We start from the raw sequence: 16,476 nt of genomic DNA on the forward strand, positions 1-16,476 counted from the left end.
CCTACCATAGACAGTGAGCTGGACTTTTCTGGAGCTGTATCCAGCGGCATTGGTGGCTGTGCACACAAATTCACCAGATTCTTCACCGCTGGGAGAGTGAATGTGAAGACTGCCATCTTCAGTCAGAGAAAAGACACTGCCACTCAGATCCAGAAGCTCTCCTCGCTGAGGCACATTAAAACACGTTCATTTAATTACAACATTAAGGAGTAAAGTAAGGCACACAAAAAAGACCACAAAATTACAAAGTTGCTGATTATGTTGTTCACCTGTGCCTTGTTTAATTTCATTAGCCTGTGTATATTAGATCTCAGTTTTCTAATTGTTGGTTAGGTGGTGTCTTTACATTTTGTTTGTAGCTTTTTAACTTTGTCTTAAGCGTTTTGAGTTAATAAAAGGATCCTTCTGGAACTAGCGATATTATGCTAATGGTAATTAATCAAAATTAAACTACCATGACAAAATAAGAAACAACCCAAAACAGAGCATGTCAGATCTGTTAGGGAAAGTTATACTTCTTCTGACTTTATAAGATTTCATCAAAAGTATCCGAATAAAGTTTATTTTCTGTCCTAATCCCTTTGTCTGAGAATATCTTAATGAACAGAGCAGAACATAAAGATTACACGTTTACCTTAGACCAAGTGATATCTGGTTTGGGAACACCATGTGCACGGCATGGCAAAGAAATGGGTGTCCCTTCAATAGTACTGAATATTTGAGGGCCATGTTGAATAGTGGGCATCACTGGAGAGAAAAAAACACACATGAATAAATTTGACTGCAGGATTTAAAAATACCTGTGCAACCAAGCACAGAGGGTATTTAAACTTTTTATAGAATACTGTAAAGGCAAGGCCTGTGTTTCCCTGTTTCCTGGCTCGTAAGAGCATTCCGTATGTGAAAGGTTACATTGCAATTCCATGTGTGCTTCCCAAAATGCACATACAGTAGCATGATCTTGAGAGAACTTGCTCTATGAGCTACTTAGGCTGTCCATCTCCATGACTCCATTTTTTATGGAGTCACATCCTGAATGTTCAACCCAATGATCATTATCTCATGTGGATTTGCAATCAAGACATGTCTATATAAAGCAGCTAACTACAGACTGAGGCTCTGGCAAAGCTCAATCTGACAAGGAAGCATAACTATGTATAACTATGTCTTTCGCATATTTTCAGTCACTAATTCATACAATTAAATTTTATTCATACAAAAACTTAATTTTTATTTTAAAAGGAGGCATGCCACCAAACCCTACCTCTAAACCCAATTGCATTGGCAAAATAGATGAAAAAAACACAACTTATGGTTGAAGAACATAAAATTATGAATGAGAAATGCACTATATATGGATACTTTTCGTGCACGTGCGTGCAAGTAATTGACAGATTTCTTCTGAATTTATCCCTATTTCTGCCAGTCTTTTAATCATATTTCTTAATTATTTTCTTAATTATCTAATTTATTTGTCATTTAATTTGGATGTGTATTTTTCTTCATTTTCTGCCCTTTTTAAATTTTTAATTCATATATGTATATTAAAATGTGTACTAAAGTTTAGAATCAAATAAAATCAAAACATTTCATCATAGGCACATCACTTAACACAGTCTTCTTACAATGCACGTACTGTAAGGCTTTAACGATTACTCCAAAAGTACTCTGAGAGCTACAATGATTTTAGCAACTTTCTATACTTTTGGGAAACAAGAGCAACATTAAGATTAGCCACACAATTATTTTTTGTGATCTACTTTTGGTCTTATTAAAATTTATGTAGGTACTGTAGAAAATAAATCTTTAAAAATGCGAGTTGTTTTCCTTCTATAATTTCTCTGAAGAGAATGCAGCTCACACTGCTGCTTCTGTTTTTAATTTTCAAAATGAATGAAGGCATCTGTTGTGTGGCAGAGGGAAATAAAGGCTTTTTGTATACAGAGAATGAAAAAAAAAACAGAGGAATAATCTATAGTCATAGTGGTCAGGATTCACAGAGAAAAAATCCTTTATTACAATAAAGTATATATTACAACTAAAGTTGAAAAATAGTCATGTGGAAATCTTTCTTTGTTGTTTTCTACATTTAAGCTTATAAAATAGCATTAGTTATCCAGTGTAACGTTGCATGAAAATTCCAGAAGATGTATTTCAATGTGCAAGTTTGGAAGTGTATTTCCGTGTGTATGTTTTCCTACCATAGACGTTGAGAATGGTGGTACGGTTGCTTGATCCCACCACGTTTTCCGTCAAACATGTGTACTGTCCCCCATCCTGCTGACTGACCTGTTCTATATGTAGACTACCATCACGTCTCACGGTCACATATGGACTTGATGTAACCTGAATATTGGTCACATAAATATATAACACATTTAATTATTAAGACATGAGACGGTTCAGTGAGTGTGTGTGTTTGTGTGAACTCACCAAGCCATTGTCGTGCAGCCAGTGTCTCTCAGGAAGAGGATTTCCAGCAAGTAACACACAGGGAAGAGTGACCTGCTGGTCCTCGATTACACTGACCACTGTGGGACTCAGAGCTATTAAAGGGGACACTGCACACAAAAAATACAGATATTAGCATATATAGAAAGCTTTATGAAGATACTGTTGGAAAGTTTGGTCAGTTAGAGTTTTAAGGAAGTTTATAAATTAATTAAACCAAGGAGCATTACTTGATTGAAAGTCTCTGTCAATTTATTTACAATATATGCTTTTGTTTTGAAGTTTGAATCCTGATTTTAAATATACAGTATATATATTTTTTTATTTAAATGCTTGAGCAAAATTTGTGACACTGACCTGTTTATATATATGCAAATATGCAAATGTGGCTATCCTTAGTCAATAAATGATTTCTACGCAAAGGCTGTCTTGACAGTTGTTTTTATCTAATAAATGCATACTTGGTAAGGAGAGATTAAAAAAATCTTTAAGACTCCAAGCCTTTCAATGGCACATTATATGAAAACACTTTATAAAAGACATTTTAACTCTATAAAAAGGCACATAACCATTTAGATTTATATTTGCTAAACGGCAGGATAATGAGAGAATTTAATATTGAGAATTTTTTATTACTTTCTAGGCAGTCAAAAGTTTACATACATTTCTTTAGTATTTTGTAGCATTGCTTTTAAACTGTATAACTTGAGTCAAAATTTTTGGGTATCCTACCACAAGCTTCTCACAATAGTTTGCTAGAATTTTGGCCCATTCCTTCTGACAGAACTGGTGTCAGATTTGTAGATTGCCTTGTTCGCGCACGTTTTTGTAGCTCTGCCCACAAATTTTCTATAGGGTTGAGAACAGGGCTTTGTGATAGCCACCCCAAAACATTTACTCTGTTGTGCTTAAGCCACGTTTAAACTAATTTGGCATATGCTTAGAATCACTGTCCATTTGGAAAACCCATTTGCAGCCAAGCTTTAATTTTCTGGCTGAGGATGTTGAATCAACATTTCTAGATAATGTTCTTTCCTTTGATGCCGTCTATTTTGTGAAGTGCACCAGTCTCTCCTGCAGCAAAACAGCCACACAACATGATGCTGTCGCCCCCATACTTCACAGCTGGGATGGTGATCCCAGGCTTATAAGCTTCCCCTTTTTTCTCCAAATGTAACGCTGGTCATTATGGCCAAAACTGTTCAATCTTAGTTTCATCAGACCACAGGACATACAGCACAAGTATTTTTCCCAGTGTGATTTTGCAAATTGTAATCTGACTTTTTATGCTGCTTTTGAAGTAATGGCTTCTTCCATGCTAAGTGGCCTTTCTGCCCATATCAGTACAGGATTAATTTCACTGTGGATAATGAAACTTACCGGCTACAGCCAGGATATTCACAAGGTATTTTGGTTTTGTTCTGGGTTTGATTCACACAGTTCGCACCATAGCACGTTCATCTCTGGGGCACAGAATTATTCTCCTTCCAGAGCGGTATGACGGCTGGCCATTCCCATGTTGTTTATACTTGCATTTAATTGTGTGAACTGATGAATGTGGCACCTTCGGGCATCTGGAAATTGTATCCAAAGAAGAACTGGACTTGTGGAGGTCCACAATTCTCTTCCTGATGTCTTGGTTGATTTCTTCAGATTTCCGCATGTTGTCATACAAGGAAGCAGTGTGTTTGAGGTTTGCCTTAAATACTAATCCACAGGTGTGCCTCTTGGTAACTCAAATCTTGTCAATTAGCCAATCAGAATTTCCAAATTCTTGACACCATCATCAGCATTCTTAGAGGCATACTACATCTTAAAGTATGTAAACATTTGACTTTCAAGAAAGTAATATAAAAAATCTCTCTCTCATTATTCTGGTATTAAGCAAATAGAAACAATTTTGGTAATTTTAACTTATCTAAAAAAGAAAAAGTTTAATCACATTTAACATCTAAAAGAAAAAAGGTTATGTGCCTTTTGATACAGTGTATGTAAACTTCTGGTTTCAACTTTACATATAAAATTTTACCTATTTCGCATACCACAAGGACTAAAGGAATAATGAATTTCACATCAAACCTTGAGATATTACGATTGTATGAACATTTAATTTTTTTTAAGTAGAAAAGACTTTCAAATAATGATCCTGATCATTTTAGATTCTTTTAATTCAATCTTAGGACGTTCTCAAAAACAGCTTCCACTGGAAACACTGACATTACAAGCTCAATGGACTGACCACACCTCTGCTGTTTTGCTTGTTACATTTCCATGGATACCTTGGAATACACATACAGAGTGTCACTGAGTTATTAGGGCTCAGCTGAGCAGAATTATGGGATTGCTGAGATGCACTCCGAGACTGCATTAGTGACCTTTAGCTTGTGTTGTTTTTATAGGACCACAAAAATTCAGTGACTCCCTCTCACACAGAGATACACTCACACTGGAGACACTTCTGATCTTGCACACAGTGTGCACTCCAAAATGACACATCCAATTGACCCTTGCTGAGGTTTTGGCATGATACTTATTTTTAGAAGCCTTTAGTGTATTTATGAATCTGGATAACAAAAATGTGCCCCCTTTTGCCTCATCATAACAGTATACATTTCGAGTCATCTTTTTTTCCTATGGTGATATGTATCAAAATGCTTTTGTTGAATAAGAACAAAATGGGGGCTGAGACTTGATTTTGTCCTCATGGATATAAATAGAATCCTTTTTTGCGGTAATGTATTAAAGTGTCTAGCAGGCCAAAAGGGTGATGTCTTAACTAATAGATGTCATCCTGTAAGATCAAAATTCATAAAGTTCAACTTTACAGATGCCAGAAACAGACTGCTGGTTCTTTAAAGAAAAAAGTAGGAAAGCATGTTTGAATTCCTTTCATTCTCTGAAGACAAAGCTGACACACACACACACACACACACACACACACACACACACACACACATACACACACACGCACACACACACACACACACACACACACACACACACACACACACACACACACACACACACACACACACACACCATGCTCCCAAGGCATGCATGTACACATTAGTTTAATCTCACATGTGCAAATAAAAATAGCAACCATAAATATACAATGTTATTAAACAACCACAAATACACACTATGCATCTAATAACTAAAGTAAACAAAACTGCAATGCATTATGGATGTGTCAGTGCTCACATCTGGTGCGGTATCGCTCGCCATGAAGAATGAATTTGCGCTAACTCTGGTGTTGGTCTCTTATTATAGCATCCTATCTCTCTTAACTAGAACCACATGTACCCCTGTAGCCTTATAAATTCATATGGACTCTAACATCAAACTGAGCTGCTGAGGACCTCATGAACTTAAGCTTACGGGCCTCAGGCCGAGAAAATGTACATGATTAAGGAAGTGGAAAACAATTCATATCCCACACCAGCTTCTTTCTTCAAGTGTGCTGCTGACAGAGGGATCAGCATAAACATGAAACATATGTTGCAGTTATCACTGAAGAGGATTTGTTTTTTGTTTTTGCAGATGACATACCAAGTCCTGTCACAGTGACTTTGGCCTTGACCTGTATTCTGCCAAAGTGGTTTTGAGCTTCACACACATAGGTGGCCTCATCCTCAACCCAGAGGTCTAAGAAGGAAAAACACAATCTGTAAAATGCATCAAAACACTTCAAGTTAGTGTTGTCACGATACTGGAATTTCGCTACTGTCCACAACGTCATTTCCTGCTTACATTTTAGCGATTTTGCATACTTGGACACCCCTGATTGGCCATTGTGTTAAGGTGTTTAACAGAAATGACTGTGATGGGCCGTGAAGGTCATCAGTTCACCACTCTTTACAGTGCAAACTAGGGTTGTCACGATACTGGAATTCGGTACCAATCGATACTTATATAATAAAAAAAAGTCAATTTCCCGCTAGTGTTTGAGCGCTCCTGACATTTGATCGCTATCAGCTGGTTGACGTGACTTTGAAACGCTCAAGTGTCCCTGTATGTTTGGTTATAGTCAGTAAACAGAGGTCAGTTCGGTGAACTGATGACCTTCACAACAGTCATTTCTGTTCAGCATGTAAACACAACTGCAAATCAGCTGTTTAAGAACGTGCTCAGTAGTGCTCAAATGTTAGTGAGAAATTGACTTTTTTAAAATTTTAGTATCGATTGGTACAAAAATTCCAATATCGTGCAACCTTAGCACAAACACATATATTGGGACGCTGGATCGTTTCAAAGCCGCAAAGATGAACGATGGTGAAAAATGGTGAAATGATGACCTTCTCGGCCAATCACAGTCATTTCTGTTAAACACCTGAACACAATGGCCAATCAGCAGTTTTTAAGTCAACAGCGCTTAACAGTGCTCAAATGCTAGCGGGAAATGGATGTTTTTAAAAATTCAGTAATGGTTGGTACCAAAATTCTAGTATCGTGACAGCACTAAAGTATCTACTTATTTGATTTAGTAATAAACTTTATACACAAATAAATATAATATAATATAATATAATATAATATAATATAATATAATATAATATAATATAATATAATATAATATAATATAATATAATATATCAATAAGAAATAAAAAATAATAATAAAATACATATATGTAAATAAATAACTGAAATACAAATGTATTTTAAGTTTGAATTATTTCAATATGATTCCAGTTATTATATATATAAAAAAATCTAAATAAACCCTTTTATAAATAGGCCTATAGCAAATGAGAAAAGAGAGAAGAGAGACACTGACTGGTGATGAAAAGGCCCCCATCCATTCTGTGAGTTACAGTGCTTGGGCCGTGGCGCTGAGTGAAGAGTGCAATGTTGTCTTCTCTTCTCCAAGAGAGCTGAGGTTTTGGGTGGCCTTGTGCATAACATGGCAGGGTAATGTTTGTCCCAATATCAGCAGACAGATCTGACGGCTTTTTAGTGAACTGAGGAGCAGCTGTGAAATAGAGATACAAAAACAAATTTAAAGCTATAAATGAACAAAACAGCAGTCTGATTCATTATCAGTACAGTAGTGTTGGTTATAAGTGCCCCTATTTTTCTTAAATTTTAGAAGTCACCTACGATAATTGAGTTAACTCATGGATCTGGTCTTTCTAAACCCCTCTTTTTCGTAAGCCTACTTTTCTCTAATTAGTCTGTTCTGGCTGGCGTGCTGTTTACAATATTTACTGCAGTTAGCCTAGTTATAAATGAATATAATAAGTAAGTCAAACAGTCTCAAAATACTAGACTAACCTTATTATTTATAAACTTAACTCAATTAAACATAATTTACATAAGAAAAATATTAAAATAAAAATATGTAAACACAAAAGTATTTTGACAAATCTCAGCGTTTCCCTCATTACCATATCTTCCTCAGGCTCTGGATGTGAATTAGCCACACTCACTTATTTACATGTCGGGGTATACAAAGGAATAAAAAATATCTAATATGGTTGACAATTTATTTCACAGTAACACTAAATATTGTCATGTCGTCCAGCCCTATTTGAGACCGAAATAAGTTGCTGAGCAAGTATGCATGAGTTTGCTTTTAGAGCAAAAAAAAACAAGATCGTCAAACTTTTCCAAGCCGTAGCTACAACTATAGTGCTTGAAGGTCAAAGCAGATCCTGTAAGCAGACAGCCAATTAAAACCATAACTTGACATCATGCATATTTGTTACAAACCAACGCAGGAAAGATTTTGTCAGCATTACTGACAACTCTTTTCAAGCAGTTTCTTTCTTTTGGGAAACAAAAACTACCCTACACACTAGATGAAAGCTTATACAGTGGTCCCTGGTTAATTGCAGGAGTTACGTTCTAATAATAACCTGCAGTAGGTGAAATCCGCAAAGTAGTCAGCTTTATTTTTTACAATTATTAAAGCTGTTTTAGGGCTGTTTTAGGGCACCTGACTACACACTTTATACACTTTTCCCAGACAGGCATGAACATTTTTACAATTTTCTCTCTTGTTTAAGTGAAGTTTAGTTTTAAACTAATTTCGAGAGGAGCATGTGCTCATGATTTACCCAGCTGGTCCATATTAACTAATTATGATCCTCCAATCGAAGGATCCCAAATCACTATATATATCCTCATTTCCTTTCTACAACTATCTTCGTTTGGAAGAAACCCCCCTCCTCCCCTTCTTCCTCCTTTATCCAGAATGGGCGGCACGGTGGCCCAGTGACTAGCACTGTTGCCTCACAGCAAGAATACCAATGGTGTTGGGTCCTCGCTGAGCCATCTGGTATTTCTGTGTGGAGTTTGCATGTTCTCCCCGTGTCCGCGTGGGTTTCCCCCGGGTTCCCCGGTTTCCTCCCACCATCCAAATGTGCTCTATATTATAGATAAAACAAGCCTAAACCTTTCTTATAATGTCTTACTCTCAGGAAGTTCGCCTTGGCCTCAGCAGCGGGGGAGTTTGAGATAGACCTGAGCTCAATCTCCACTCGCCCTGCAAAAGGGGGGGGAGCCCTGGGCTCGAGGATCCCTTGAGCTCAGGGCTCTCTCCCGGGACAGCATGCCAAACAAGCTATGTATAAATCATGGGCTAAGTGTGAACTCTTGAAACACTCTCAAAGTTTAAACCTTCATAGAAAAAGAAGTTCAGTATTACAGAATAAAACCAAAGATCAAAACCTGTTTCCAACGTTTTTCGCAAATCAATGTCAGCAAAAGGTTCATAAAGCTTTTTAGCTTTTGTGCAGATAATGTTGGCATCCAGCGTAATGTTCGTTTTCTTGCAGTCACTGATCCACAAAACTAAGTGGGGATGTACACTTGATGCACCGCGCACATGACAGTTGGAATTAGAATTTCCTTTAAAATAAAACTATGAGCACTCTGTGGCATGGCAGAAATATGAACAGTGTCCTGAGTCATAGCTGGGCACTGCAGACAGCCGCCGGTGAGCCTTCCCTCATTTGTTTACATTTCTAAAATGCATGACGCTGTAGTCCATCCGGTGTGCGGCCCCCTTTGCAATGGTCTTGCTGCGGTCAGTTACAACACTTTTTGCATTCTTGTTGAAACTCACACTGCTAGTGATCGACAAATTATGTTAATTTGCCAATCTGAATGCATTCTGTACTATCCGGGAGACACGGAGGAGATTGATTGACAATGGTCTACAGCCAATCAGGACACAGAACAAAATGCACTGTTAACATTTTTTTTTTAGCAAAACTGCGAGGCAGCGAAAGGTGAACTGCGTTATAGCGAGGGACCACTGTGTCTAAAAAAGCATAAATTGAGCAAATTAACTTCAACTTAATCTAAAAAAAATATTTTGGGTTAATACTGTATACTTTACAGTCACATCACATGTCATGCCATTTAATTGTGGAAATAGAGAACATTAATTCATTGTATTATATTCTTACAGCCCACGTCCAGCGTGATGTAGCCCTGTGCAGAGCCGGCTGAGTTCACTGCCACACATGTGTATTGTCCTGCGTGTGTGTCCTGAGTCTGTTGAATGGTCAGAGTGCCGCGCTGAGGGTCCATACTCAAAACAGAAGATGGCTTCAGCTGCAAGTCGCCTGGGTACCAAACACACAGTGCATAAGGACTGCTGAACATAAATAGTTAATAAATGAAAATAGGATATCCATAATTATACTAGCTGACCTTTGTACCACATGATGTCAGGATGTGGGACTCCTGTGACCCTGCACTCCATTACAGTTTTCTGTCCCAGACCAATCAGCAGGTCAGAGTGAGGGACCGTCACCTGTGGAGACTCTACAGAGGGGTTCAAAGATCACAGGAAACTTAATTAAGACTAGAGTATAACTACAGGGTGGGACTGAGTATGTCAAATGTCTAACTTATTTACAGTTGTGAGAAGTTTAGAGGTAAAAAAAAAAAATATATATATATATATATATATATATATATATATATATATATATATATATATTATTAGTATTTTTTTGTTGTTGTTTTTGTTTACTGACCAATGTAGCTGACTATGGCAGTTTGAGAGTCTGTTCCTGCCACATTACTCGCCAAGCAGCCGTATGTCCCAGCATCCTTCAGCCCTGTGTTCTTGATGATCAGTGTGCCATCAGGAGTCATTCTGTGCCTGGGTGAGAGGAGTATTACAGGCCAAAAACAATACAGTTACCAAAACATAATTTTTTGTGGATTAACTTGCACAAATGAATCATTCACCTTAAGAATAACCATGTAAGCTAGCAAAATATACATTGTAAATTATGATTTTGCACAGACTTTAAAAGTAAAACTGTTGTGTTTGTTACCTGCTGGAACCCATAATGAACATATCATTGTGAGTCCACACGACCATGGGTGAGGGGTAGCCTTTAGCTGAACACCTGATCCAAATTTCCTGACCAGTCTGGAACGTCTGGTTCCGCGGGTCAACCGTCACCACTGGTGGTTCTGGTACAAAAATGAGTCAATAATGTTTGATAACATTGTTTTAAAACTAGATAATACCTCCAAATTAAGCCTGTTGAATGATAAAACCAGCCTAGTTAAAATGTGCCAATGTTACATTCCTTACGTTTTAGCATCACTCATAAAGTTAAATGTCCAGTGAACAGCAGATCAAAGCATGTTCAGTTTTATCTAAAACAGATGAATGTGAATCTGGGAATGTTTCAATATGCTGGATGTCTACAGTAAAATTGTTCTATAATATAGTACTTTGTTCATAATATAGTATTGTGCCAAAATGCAATCACATGCCTCTGTTGTTGTACATTTACATTTAGTCATTTAGCAGACGCTTTTATCCAAAGCGACTTACAAATGAGGACAAGGAAGCAGTTTACACAACTATAAGAGCAACAATGAATAAGTGCTATAGGTAAGTTTCAGGTCTGTAAAGTCTAAGAAGGAAAGCATTAAAAACGTATTTATTTATTCATTTATTTTTTGAGTACAGTTAGTGGTATATCCAGAGAGGCAATTGCAGATTAGGAAGTGAAGTGGAGACTAAATAGTTGAGTGTTTAGTCGTTTCTTGAAAACAGCGAGTGACTCTGCCGTTCTGATGCAGTTAGGGAGTTCATTCCACCAACTGGGCAGATTGAACGCGAGCGTTCGGGAAAGTGATTTCTTCCCTCTTTGGAATGGAACCACGAGGCGACGTTCATTCACAGAACGCAAGTTTTTGGAGGGCACATATATCTGCAGAAGTGAGAGCAGATAAGGAGCAAAGCCAGAAATCGCTTTGTAAGCAAACATCAGAGCTTTGAATTTGATGCGAGCAGCAACTGGCAGCCAGTGCAAACGGATGAGCAGCGGAGTGACATGTGCTCTTTTAGGTTCATCGTTCTGGAGCAGCTGAAGAGGCTTGATAGAGTTAGCTAGAAGCCCCGCTAGTAGAGAGTTGCAGTAATCCAGTCTGGAGAGAACAAGAGCTGTATGCTGCGTGAAAGCAACAACAGGAATTGGCTTGTGATTTTTTCAGAAAACTGTAGTGAATTGATTGGTCTAATTAGACACAGATAAGTAAAATTAACTAACCATAAGCCCTAATACTAGAAGACCCTATAGCAGGGGTGGCCAAACGTTTTCGTATGAAGGGTCAAAAACCAAATATCATTGAGATCTGTGAGCCGAAGATAAACATCCCAAACTAATTTACATTAAAGTTGGCATGGGTCATTTCCTAATTTATTTAATAATATTTTAAAAATAAATAGAAAACATCACTTTGATTCTTATTGCAATAAGAACATAAGCAATCACATTTATAAGACAGTGGAGTTTAATGCTGAATACTAGTCAAGCAGAATTGACTTGATTTGCTCACCAAAGTCTCTACATTGTCCTCTATCCATCACTTGACAGTATGTACAATTTAAATTAAATTACAACATTTAAATCAGAACATTGCATTTCAATTAGCTTTTTTGTAACGTAACAATTACACGCACAAATAAAGGGTGACGTTAAATTTGAAACAGCAATCTCTAAACCAGAATTGCCCGTGGGCCAAAGTTGGCCCATGGTAACCTTTGATTTGGCCCACCATCCCATCTGAAAAAAGAGGGAGAATGATGTGGAGCTGGTTGGGGCAAATTCCTTTGACAGAGATCGACATTTCAGAATTAACATAACCTTTTCTTTATTTGTTTTATTGCTAAGCTACAAAAAGCCAACTGAATTTAAATTATTCAATTAAATATTGTAAATGAATCAGACTTTTAAAATGTAAATAGTGTCACTTGACAGATGCATTAGAGGACAATGCATAAGATATCTGCAAGCAAATCAAGGTATAGGCAGGAGCAGCACAACTAGTGTATTCAGCATTAAACTCCATTGTGTTATAAATGGGATTGTTTATATTTTTACTGTTATAAGTTCATTATTAAATGTTACAAATGGTACTGCAATAGTTAATATGATTTAAACCAAACACTTTCTAGTTATTTTTAAATATTACTGAATTAACTAGGAAACTATCCATGGCAAATTTAACATATACCTATATATATATTTGGTCCACAGCCCTCAATTAAGTTTGCTTTTTGACCCTTTATAGCAAAAGGTTTGGGCACCTTTGCTCTAAGCTATTCCTATCATTCCCCCTCTCTTCTCAGATGGGATGGCGGGCCAAATCAAAGGCTAGCATGGGCCATCTTTGGCCCACAGGCCCTAGTTTGGGCATCTTTGCCCTATAGAAATCACATAGCAACACATTAAATGATCTAAGAAGACCATAGAAACTCACTAAAATCCATTAAAAATACATTGGCATCCACAGGAAAATCCTAAATTTGCACCAAAAAATGGATCAAATGTAATCAAACAATGGTTCTTGACTAGGGGTCCAGGATCCACTAGGATACCCAAGCAATCATCCATGTAACAAAACACTACAAATCTAAATATTTCTTATTTAAATTTTGTCTTTGGAGAATGGGAATTTCCACAATCGTGAAAACCTTAATTTTTGCTGAAAATGTATTTTAACAGTGTGATATCTAGGCAGCCTGAATAGACGTTTTACTCCATAGTCAGTTTTATAATGCTGAATGCCCTTTAGTCATGCCACATTTAGTTTAGTTGACCACGTTCTGCAATATATTTTGAGATATTATACCAATAAATCAATGAAAAAATTGAATGAAACCTGGGGAGTACTCATAATATTGAAGAATGGGGGTGTTGGATTAATAAAGCATAAGAAACAAGGGCCATATTGGGTCATATATCACTAAACAGTTGGATGTAGTAGTATAATTTTGACTATATTGACGTGTGTTTGTAAACATTTGCATCCAATCATTGTTCGCATGTGGTCCCCGAAACACCCCTGTAAAAATGTCCTGCTTTACACCCATGATATTATTCTGGAATCAGTCTAACCCATTTCACAGCAATTCTCCCATCATCCCTTCTCCCTTTTTACAGAACACTAAAGTGGGATTATTGGTTCCAGATTCCCTGAGCTGCTGAAACTGAGGTATGCCCTTGATCAATTCATGATGTGCAGCCCAGCTGAATGAGACTGCCGGAGCTAATCTGATGTGTGTCTCCGCTGTTTTCTGACTTCCAGTCTCTGTCTGTCCCATATTCCAGCACCGCAGGATGTGTGACATCATGGCCCGAGACAGGAAATGCACATGATATAGCTCTGTTCCAAAACCTAGTGTGCTGCCTATATAGGGTGTTTTTTTAAATATATTAAATGAAAAAGAACTATGCAAGTGATTTAATTGAGAATGATTTTAATAGGCAGCAACTCTGTGTGACTGCCAAATAGCACATGGAAAACACCCATACATTCTCGCATTCACACAGACAATTTATCTATAGAGCATATCTTTGGATTGTGGGGAAACTAAAGCACCCGGAGGAAACCTGGCCCAGCCCGGACTCAAACCAGCGACCTTCTTGCTGTGAGGCAACAGTGCTAACCACTGAGCCACCGTGCCGCCTCTTGTCATTAAAGAAATAAATAACACAAAACAAAACAGATATTTTGCATCATAAAAATATACACAATATTTATGTTTTTGGATGAGAGCAAGCCACTGTTAAAGTTTGGCATTAGCATGTACTGTATAAAGGCAAAGTCCTGTATGTATAATACCACAATTTTATGTTTTTTTGCGTTCAGTATTACCTTAAGTATTACCTGCAGTCTAAACCCAAATAGTACACTTAGTAGAAACCAATTGCCATTAAGATTTGATTAACCATTGCCTTTGAGTTTTAAACGTTTTTAAAAGTTAAAGGTTTTACTAAACAGCCCTGGTTGAATTAGCATAAAACTACAACCTTAAGATATACTGTATGTTTCTTAGTTTAGGGTTTAACAAACTCAACCCCTCCATCTTCTCTAACTGTAACAAATGTGAATCTTTGAAGAGCTCCAAGGGACATCTTTTTAGTCATGGCCAAAGTTTTCAGATTCTACTCTAAGGCTTATTGTTGCTAACCTCACCTCTGATCCAGCAATCACTGTTTTTGGTTGGCCTGACTCACTTCGTGGGTTCAATCATCAAATTAAAAAAGCTATACAATATGGAATGGTGGGAGCTAAAAAAATTATCTTTGTCTATGGAAAAAGGCATCAAATCCACTTTTTAAGTCCTGGCTTTCTGAATTCTCTAGTACTTTTACATTTAGAGAAACTTAGACACAATCTTTCTGATAGCATTGCTGGCTTTGAAGCCACCTGGAAACCCTTTTTTAATTATCTGTCAAATGTCAATGATAACAGTTTAAAGGTATGACCCTGTCGTTGTTTGCAAGATCACCATGTTGCCTGTGCCCACTGGCCTACATGTGTAACATTGTTAACCTTTGTCGGTAACTGATGTATCTATGGTTTTAAAGTATTTTGTCTCTTTTTTTAAGTTTCGTTTGCCTTTTGTTTTCTTTCTTTATAGTTGTTGTTGCTTTTTGTATTGCTCTGGGTTGCTTTAAGGTCAAAATAAAAACATATTATTCAAAAACATAATGATAAGACTATTGTTGTTTAGTTTCAGCTTGTGTAAAATGCTGGTTTAAGATGGTGATGGGTTTCCACAGTTTCTATTTGAGTTAAAAGTGTGAACTGTATCACCTCGTCTATATTCTTGGATTTTTCTATTGAGTTTTTGATACATTCAATAGTTTGGGGTCAAATATTTTAGAAAAAAATCAATACTTTACAGTAGGGACTCATTAAACAATAACAAACACCAGTAAATACAAGGCCTTCGGTTTAGTTCCTTATTTATCAGGGGTAACCACAGTGGAATGAACCACCAACTCAATACTAATATTCATTCATTCATTCATTCATTTTCTTGTCGGCTTAGTCCCTTTATTAATCCGGGGTCGCCACAGCGCAATGAACCGCCAACTTATCCAGCAGAATTTTACACAGCGGATGCCCTTCCAGCCGCATCCCATCTCTGGAATACATCCACACACACACAAACACACACACTCATACACTACGGACAATTTAGCCTACCCAATTCACCTGCAGCGCATGTCTTTGGACTGTGGGGGAGACCCGAGCACCCAGAGGAAACCCACGCAAATGCAGGAAGAACATGCAAACTCCGCACAGAAACGCCAACTAAGCCGAGGTTCGAACCAGCGACCTTCTTGCTGTGAAGTGACAGCACTACCTACTGCGCCACTGCATCGCCTCAATACTAAAGTTATTATACTAATAAACCAAAAGCAACAACAAAACTTTGTTTATCACCAAATCAGCAAATTTGCATTGTTTCTGAAAGATCAATTGAAAAATCTTGCCATTACAGGAATAGTTTACTGAAATGTGTTTATTTATTTCACAACACGAGACAGTGTACAATAATGAACATTTCCCAAGAATGTAACTATACCCAAATTAGCCCAAAGGCTAGTTTTTATTGGTGGTCCATTAGTCAGATGTTAAAGGCCATACCAATAAAAATAAAAATTTTAACTATAAACAATACTCAAATGAACGACGAATAACAGCCACAACAACAACATCAAAAGCCTCGTGTTCACAATGTCAA

At 37.2% G+C, this 16,476-nt stretch overlaps 1 protein-coding gene across 4 annotated transcripts in view; it reads right to left on the reverse strand.

The window, feature by feature from the left end:
• The window catches only part of hmcn1 (hemicentin 1), a 172,146-nt gene that overhangs the window by 67,219 nt on the left and 88,451 nt on the right, over positions 1-16,476 (reverse strand). For all 4 annotated transcript variants that reach the window (XM_073932713.1, XM_005160720.5, XM_068215478.1 and 1 more), the window contains 10 exon segments: positions 10,751-10,892; positions 10,445-10,572; positions 10,116-10,229; positions 9,869-10,027; positions 7,231-7,425; positions 6,004-6,099; positions 2,434-2,561; positions 2,202-2,346; positions 635-747; positions 6-165 (listed from right to left, as the gene is read on the reverse strand). In XM_073932713.1, the coding sequence (XP_073788814.1) occupies positions 6-165; positions 635-747; positions 2,202-2,346; positions 2,434-2,561; positions 6,004-6,099; positions 7,231-7,425; positions 9,869-10,027; positions 10,116-10,229; positions 10,445-10,572; positions 10,751-10,892 (1,380 nt within the window).

Source organism: Danio rerio, chromosome 20 (genome assembly GCF_049306965.1).
Source record: "Danio rerio strain Tuebingen ecotype United States chromosome 20, GRCz12tu, whole genome shotgun sequence".
Classification (NCBI taxonomy): domain Eukaryota; kingdom Metazoa; phylum Chordata; class Actinopteri; order Cypriniformes; family Danionidae; genus Danio; species Danio rerio.